The 7543-nt window shown below is 36.7% G+C and overlaps 1 protein-coding gene across 2 annotated transcripts; it reads right to left on the minus strand.

The window, feature by feature from the left end:
• Window positions 1–4314: 4314 nt before the first annotated feature.
• LOC114527876 (olfactory receptor 4M1-like) lies at window positions 4315–5649 on the minus strand. 2 transcript variants are annotated; one of them, XM_028549588.1, is made up of 2 exons: window positions 5436–5649; window positions 4315–5286 (listed from the first exon to the last, which is right to left on the minus strand). In XM_028549588.1, exons 1-2 carry the CDS (start codon window positions 5454–5456, stop codon window positions 4321–4323), a joined length of 987 nt encoding a protein of 328 aa, XP_028405389.1. In that variant the 5' UTR covers window positions 5457–5649; the 3' UTR covers window positions 4315–4320. The 2 variants fall into 2 exon arrangements, with proteins under 2 accessions (XP_028405389.1, XP_028405390.1); XM_028549589.1 differs by having other exon boundaries at window positions 5429–5649.
• Window positions 5650–7543: the final 1894 nt, after the last annotated feature.

Below are 7543 nucleotides of genomic sequence, written 5' to 3' on the forward strand. Positions count from 1 at the left end.
TTGAACGTGACATGCTGCAGTCGAGGTAAATCATAAAGAAATTTTAATTGTAATTGTAAAAGCAATTATATTGCGAAACCTGGTTTTCAAGATCCAAAGAGAGAAGAAACGACTTCCTCTCTTCCTTGAGTTAAGCGAAATGAAGTAGGTACGTCGTTAGCTTCTGTGCATGTTTATATATTAGATAAATATATCGATCGGCATTCTACTGCATGACAATAAGGTATGATGCATCACAAAAAGAATGAACAATTATTTTTGGAAAGGACGTTTACTGGATAATGTCAATATTTCAATGAAATAATTTTAATTATTAAAAAAATCTTAAAAGATTTTGAGGAGATTAAGATTTAGAAAATTCCTCCTAGTGGGACACAGCCATGAGTTGATTTGCGTTGCACGCTCCTTATGCATGATCATGCATGCTATCTTTATATGTGTTATTTGTGGCAACGTTTCAGCCTAACAGCCTGAGATACCACTATCATTACTATCACCAGCTTTTCTTCTTTCTTTTTGGTGAAATACGATACTAATAACGGCACAAACTTCTTTCCTTAAAGGTTTACTTCTCCAGAAAAACACAATCGAGTTCAAACTGGAGTTGAGTAAAACGAGTGTTGTAAGCCAAATATCAACCGACATTTGCAGGTCTTTTCTAAAACTCGTCTTAAATATTGCAGTTATTGAAGATGGTAAATAACAAATGACATAAGACATCACGGCCAGAAAACATGACTTCGCCAAGTTCATATTCAACATGGCTTTACGGCGTTCCTCGTTCCACGAGCCGGCTTCATCTGCTTCCAGATTGTTTCCTTGTATTTGACGAATATTTGTAGAAGAATTTAAATTAGTGAAATAAATTTTCACATAAACGTACACTAAGAAAATGATGAAAAGCAAAACTTCGGGAATAATTACAAACTCAAAAAAAACTGGGAAACGCCAGGTTAAGATTGTACCAATGGCCGCAAGACACCAGAGAAAAATCACACATTTCATTAGTCGTTTACGAGTGACTTTTGCTCGATGAAACAGTGGGTGACATATCGCCGCATAGCGTTCCCAACTCATGACAACCAAAGTTTTAAATGAACATCCGGAAAAGAAGAGCAGAATGCAAAATTGGATATTGCTTAAATGCGGTACAATCTTCCTTGAACTATATACTGTTCCAACAATACCACTGCAAAAAGCACATTGGATACTAAACCCACCAAAAAGTCGTTAACTGACAGCATCATAATCATGAAATACGCCATTTTGCGTTTTAGAACTTTTGACTTGATGTAAGCAGTGATCGTTGCGAGGTTAAGACATATTGTTGCAATCACTAAACCAATGTTGAATATACCAAATGCCAGATTACTTGCAACTACGTTTGGAGAGGAGGCTGGGTTATCGACTGTGGAATTCATCTAAAACGGAATAAATAAATACAGTCGAACCTCAAATCTCTTCGCCTGTATGATTTATCAAACCGTGGTCTCAGGCCTGTGCCATCGACCGAAGCCGCATCTGAGGCGCATAACACAAATTGAATGCTTGGTAACCTCAATGATTAATATAGCTAAATTAAACTCAAAATTTACAATCACGAAACTTTATTTGTAACACTTGTACTCTGTGTCGCAACGCAGGAGATCGCAACCCAGTCCCAGCCTCGTTCCCAGGCGCTTTAAATAAAATAAATATAGGAACACAACAGGCTTTTACATGGATCAGTGCCTTGCGCGCTCGTTCAGCTTAGCCACTGACCTATGTAAAAGCCTGTAGTGTTCCTATATTTATTTTATTTAAAGCGCCTGTGAACGATGCTGACCCAGTCCTATATCAAATACTTCACATCGTGATATTAAATTCATCTTACGCGACGTCTGGCGATGACTACATGCATAATAAAAATTACATAATTCAGAGAAAAATATGGCGAACGCTTATAGACCGATGTCGGTCTTTTTACTTTGGTAAAATATATTAGCGAGTTTCGAATACGGAATATACCCCAAATGCAACACCAGTAAAACTTTTTCATGTCACGTCTGCGTCGAAGGTTTGGTGCATCTCAGTGAAGTCACTAAGTGCAGTATCATTTATATCATCGCTGAGTGTAAAATGTTTCTTTTTAAATTAAATGGAAAGTAAATGGCGCCGAGCCAGTCCGGTTGTTTAGTACCACAGCGTGGAATTGAAAATAAACCCTAACCCTGGAAATCGATATGAATAAACTATGACAATGTCGTAGCATAGCAATCCACCGTTGTCGCGTGTCGCTATACAAGCGGACAAACGAATAGTAATACATATTGGTGTACATTATCAAGAAAACAAAGAAACATACCTCTGAGTTCTAATGGTTATGTTCGTATACGAACTCGTAATAAAGAGCCAAAGAAAGTGTGTCTATCTGTGAGTCTATCTGCGCCAGTTGATATATGAACTTGACAGTTATTTTGACGTTTACTCTGTTGGTTTGCTCTGACCGACTAGCCTAAGTTTGCACGTCGTCAAATTATTGTTGTTTAAGTAGAACGTGACGTGTGAATACCAAGATAGAGATATGATGCTTAAAAAGAAGAGCTCATTAAATTACAAATCAGTTTTGACACGCGTAGGATTGGACATAAAACGTGATGTCACCTAAGCTAGTGAGTGACTGTGGTTCCGGGATCAAACCAATAATGGCTTTATGTACTAATATACGACATCTTCCGCATAGCGTTGGCGTACAATGAACGTGACTGCTTCGGAGCCAATCGCGGCTTATGTATAATGTAGTTATGTAATTATGGCTGAGTAGCCTGTAAAGTGAAGTGACCACCTCACTGACTGACCGTGTGAAAATTTTTTTCTTGTCGTAGGTGATGTGAGTAATACATATACACTGAACAAAACAAAAATCCGAATATTAACGTCTTGAAACAAAAAATAGATTAAAACAAGACAAAGAATGAGTTCTTGATATTTCGATTTTATTGCAAATTCATCATCTTACTTACTGCTGCATGAGTTGCGTGATGATTAGGCTGATGATGGTTTTGCAATAAAATGAAAATATCACGAACTCATTCTTTGTTATTGACTAATCAGCTTAATTATTATAGCAAGACAAGTTGTAACACGTTACAACTCTTTTCCTAGTATGAAAAACTAGAAAAAGTTGCCTTTAAGTTCTTTTGCACTCATCCCAATGACTAACTCGCAAACTCACTGCGAAGGTTTTCATTCAGTAAAAATTATTTTGTGTTTATTTTAGCTTGATGCAAATAAATCTGCTTTCCAACCTGAAACCTGCAATCCGCGACGTAGCCCGTAACGTAGATTGCGGGCGGCGGATTAGAATGGGTAATGAGGGCTCTGGACACCACATGTTTTGTTCAGACCGATTTTCTAATTGCTCCACGACGTCTCTTGTGTATTTACGCTCGTACACCCTCTTTTAATTTAAGATTGTTAGTTCCTGTTATATTGCAGCCAAAGGTTGTATATGTACATATTCGTCCTAGCCTTATATGGAATACGCTGTGAAAATAATTCCTACGTCAGCGGCAGTTGGTGTGAAAACTCGCCTGTTTCATAAACTGAATTTCAAAACGTGTATACGTCACATTTCATTCCAATTGTATTCAATATCAAAACCGAGTTCTGAAAGATAAGTTTTGGGTTTTGTCACAGTTAATAGATAATACATGGTTTGGAGACTAAATAAAAGTACAATACAACTCTTTAACTGTGTTATTGTCCAGGTTTATGCAAAAAATAGTTCCTTTCTCGTCAAATGTCTATTATATTTTAGCCAAATTTACCAATTGGCATTCATCTTGCTAAGCTCCTTAACCTTGACTTGAAAAATATGTTAATTATAAGATTTCTATTGGTTTATCTGTGCAAAATACAATAGATAAGTGATGAGAAAGGGACAATTTTTTGCATAAATCTACCTCAACATAGTTAATGAGTTGTATTGTAGTTTTATGTGGTGTCCAAACCATGCATGTATATTCTATCAACTGTAGTTTTGTAAAAAAATCAGTCTGTCATGGCGTATCCTCTATAGTAGCTTTGAGAGTTGGAGATCTCATCCAATCCAATCCAATCTATAATCTCCTTGTCTTATATCTTATCATGCAAGATCTTTCTAGAACACCCTATCCTTATTACTGACACAATGAAAAAGTCCCTTGGAATAAATTGCAATCGTCCTGATATTTTAACTCCTTTTTCCATTAACTTTATTGTTCTCTGAAATGATGGAATATGTTATACATATTGAAAGGTTCATATATTTACATTACGTCATGCAGAGACACGTTCTTTTTATGAGGCACTTGTGCAAACGTTTGTGCTATTTTTACTGCCCGCATCGACTTCCCCCCTTTCTTTTTTCCGAAATATGGAACTGATAACAGCAAAAACTTCTTTTCTTAAAGGTTTACTTCTCCAGAAAAATACAATCGAGTTTAGACTCGAATTAAGTAGAATAAGCGTTGTGGCCCAAACTTCAACCATTATTTGCATTTCTTTTCCACATTTTTCCTTTATCATCATAGCTATTGTAGATGGTAAATAACAAATAACAAAGGATATCACGGCCAAAAAGCAAGACTTCGCCAGGTTGACATTCATCATGACCTTACGTCGCCGACCGTTCCACAAAGCTAAATCGGAGCCCTGATTGATTCTATTTTTCGAACGAATATTTTTGGAGGAATATAAATTGGCAAGATAAATTCTGACGTAAAAGTACATTAAGAGAATGATGAAGACCAGGCGTTCCGGGATAATGTAATATTCGAAAAAAGCTTGAAAACGCTTGGATAGAATTGTACTAATGAGTGCTGCCAACCAGAGAAGAATCACACATTTCATTAGTCGTTTCCGAGTGACTTTTGTTCGATGAAACAGTGGATGACATATCGCCGCATAGCGTTCCCAACTCATGACAACCAAAGTTTTTAAAGAACATCCCGAAAAGAAAACCAGAAAACAAAAGTGGATTGTGCTTAAATGGGGTGCAATCTTCCTTGAACTATACTGTTCCAACAATACCACTGCAAAAAGCACATTGGATACTAAGCCCACCAAAAAGTCGTTAACTGACAGCATCATAATCATCAAATATGCCAGCTTGTCTTTTAGAACCTTTGACTTGATGTAAGCGAAAATCGTTGTGAAATTGAGACATATTGTGGCAATCGACAGAACAATGTTGAATACGCCAAATGTCAGATTATTTACAACGACTTCCAGCGAAGAGGCCATGTCATCAGTTGTGACATTCATCTATAAAAACGCTTTTATTAGTATTATATAGTTTTCCTTGACTCCTTGTGCGAAGAAGTCAAAAGTTAGAACTGCATGGTCTAACTGATTTCTATGATTTTAAAGATTTCGAAGTATATATAGGTAAAAAGTATTGACGTACCGCTCACCGGATATATTGGCAGTTGCATGCGTGTAGATCGTTGTGGAATCCTTTCTTTTCATGCCTATAATTTTTATTATTATACATTATAGTAGTAAAAGCAATTTGATTGCCTAATAGTTGACAGATAAATCGCACAATCACGCAAACTTCAGTTATCTGCTAGCAGATAACTGAGTTATCAAGTGAGCCTGCGGTGGTTAACAAGCGGTATTCATTTGAATGTATTTATGTATTAATAATTGTTATAATATAACATTTATAGTACGCGCGTGCTGATTGGTCGATCAGCGTGTTTCTATTTAACAATTAGACAACGAGTCCGAGTTGTCTATGAGCGAATAGTCAACGAAGGCGAAGCCTGAGTTGACTATTCGCTCATAGACAACGAAGGCGAGTTGTCTAATTGTTTTAGTATGCACCCTGTACCTAGGTACATTAATTTCGAGAAAATAATCGATACACCGCATTTACACCGAAAAATAATTCAATTTTATACGGTCGCGCGAGCGAAATTTTTCCCAAGCGTGCACCATCACGAATAGACAATGGTTGAGTAGCCAATCAGAATGTAGGATTTGTAATAGACGATAGTCGGGTGTATACTAAAACTGTATAGAAACACGGGAATTTTCCCGCCGAACTTGTCAAGCGAAGCGATGTAATGAGAATTTGTAATTCAATCGAATTATAACATTTGTACAAAATCTTTTTATCGAGTTATATTATAAAAGAAATAAAAAAAGGTTTTTCCTGTGTTTCTATACAGTTATGAAACACTTGTGGGAGTTTGGGAGAACTCGAAATAACGTGGAAAAACTCGCCCTACGGGCTCGTTTTCCCACCGATTATTTTTCGTTCTCCCAAACTCCCACGCGTGTTTCTATAACTGTATAGAAACACGGAAAATGTTTTCTATTACTTAAATGTATTTTTGGATGTTGCTATATTAAATAAGGTTTTTCATTCGTTAATACTATGTTTACTATTCTTTAAATGTATAATAAAATTTCGGCTCGGCTGATAACGCTTACCTCGACCTTGATAACTCACAAAAACCTTATCCAATAATTACAACGCGTTATTTACAAAGTTATTAATTCGGCATTCATATCAGGGTTTCTTCAGCTGCATGACTGCATGGGGGGTCTATATCAGTTAGGTCCTTTTTTAAGGGCTGCTTTCCACCTACGAGTTTTTTTACGCGCAGAAAACTTTAAATGCTTCCAAATTAAAATACACGCAACTAAGTTCTTTCCACGATTTATTCACTTAGCATTTTCAAATACGACATATATATATTTAAGGATTTAGACTTTTACGTGCTGTGTGTACGTGCGTATGAAAAACGCGTAAGTGGAAACCAACCCTAATGCTCCTCCCACTTATGAGTTTAAAAAAGGCTCTGCTTCACTTTAATCGACGTGATTTTCCCAGTATACGCGTCTGCCAGGCAGAGTTCTGAAGATGTCTTCACATTAGATCACATACACAATGCTTCCGGACAATTATAAAATTTTTCCAGTCCGGTCTAGCCTGTTATATTGGCGGAAACTTCTCTTCAATAAAGGTGTTGACGTGGTCAAGACTCAAAGAAATTTGATAATGTACTTAAGGACGAACATGCATGTTTTTCAATTCTCCCCCTCCCGCCCCCAATCAAAGCAAGTTACAAATAATCTGACGAATATTCTGCATAGTCGTATTTTAAATTAAACTGTGTGCACCTGGGAGAAATCTTCTTCAAGTTTATGAACCCTCGGCTATGATTAGCTCATTAACAAGAAGTCACCCAGAATCGCCTGTTCACTTGAAACACAACTCACAGGTGAAGGAAGTTATATTTTCACTAAATATAATTGTTATTTAATCATTAAATATCATTGTTAATACGAGAATTCTAGGTGCCAGGCACTGGAATAGCAGTACTATATGGAATACCAGTAGCTACTATGTGGAATAGTAGTGTCATAAATCACCCATGCACAGTCATTCTAATAGTCGAAGTCAAAATATGCATCGCATGGTTGTGGCTGAGCAAATTACTTTTAATTAAGGGTCGGTATTGAAGCAGATAATAGCTCTTCTGATCGCTCCATGCAGACTTCATACATT

The sequence above is a fragment of the Dendronephthya gigantea genome, unplaced genomic scaffold (genome assembly GCF_004324835.1).
Source record: "Dendronephthya gigantea isolate DGI-Jeju-01 unplaced genomic scaffold, DenGig_1.0 000047F, whole genome shotgun sequence".
Classification (NCBI taxonomy): domain Eukaryota; kingdom Metazoa; phylum Cnidaria; class Anthozoa; order Malacalcyonacea; family Nephtheidae; genus Dendronephthya; species Dendronephthya gigantea.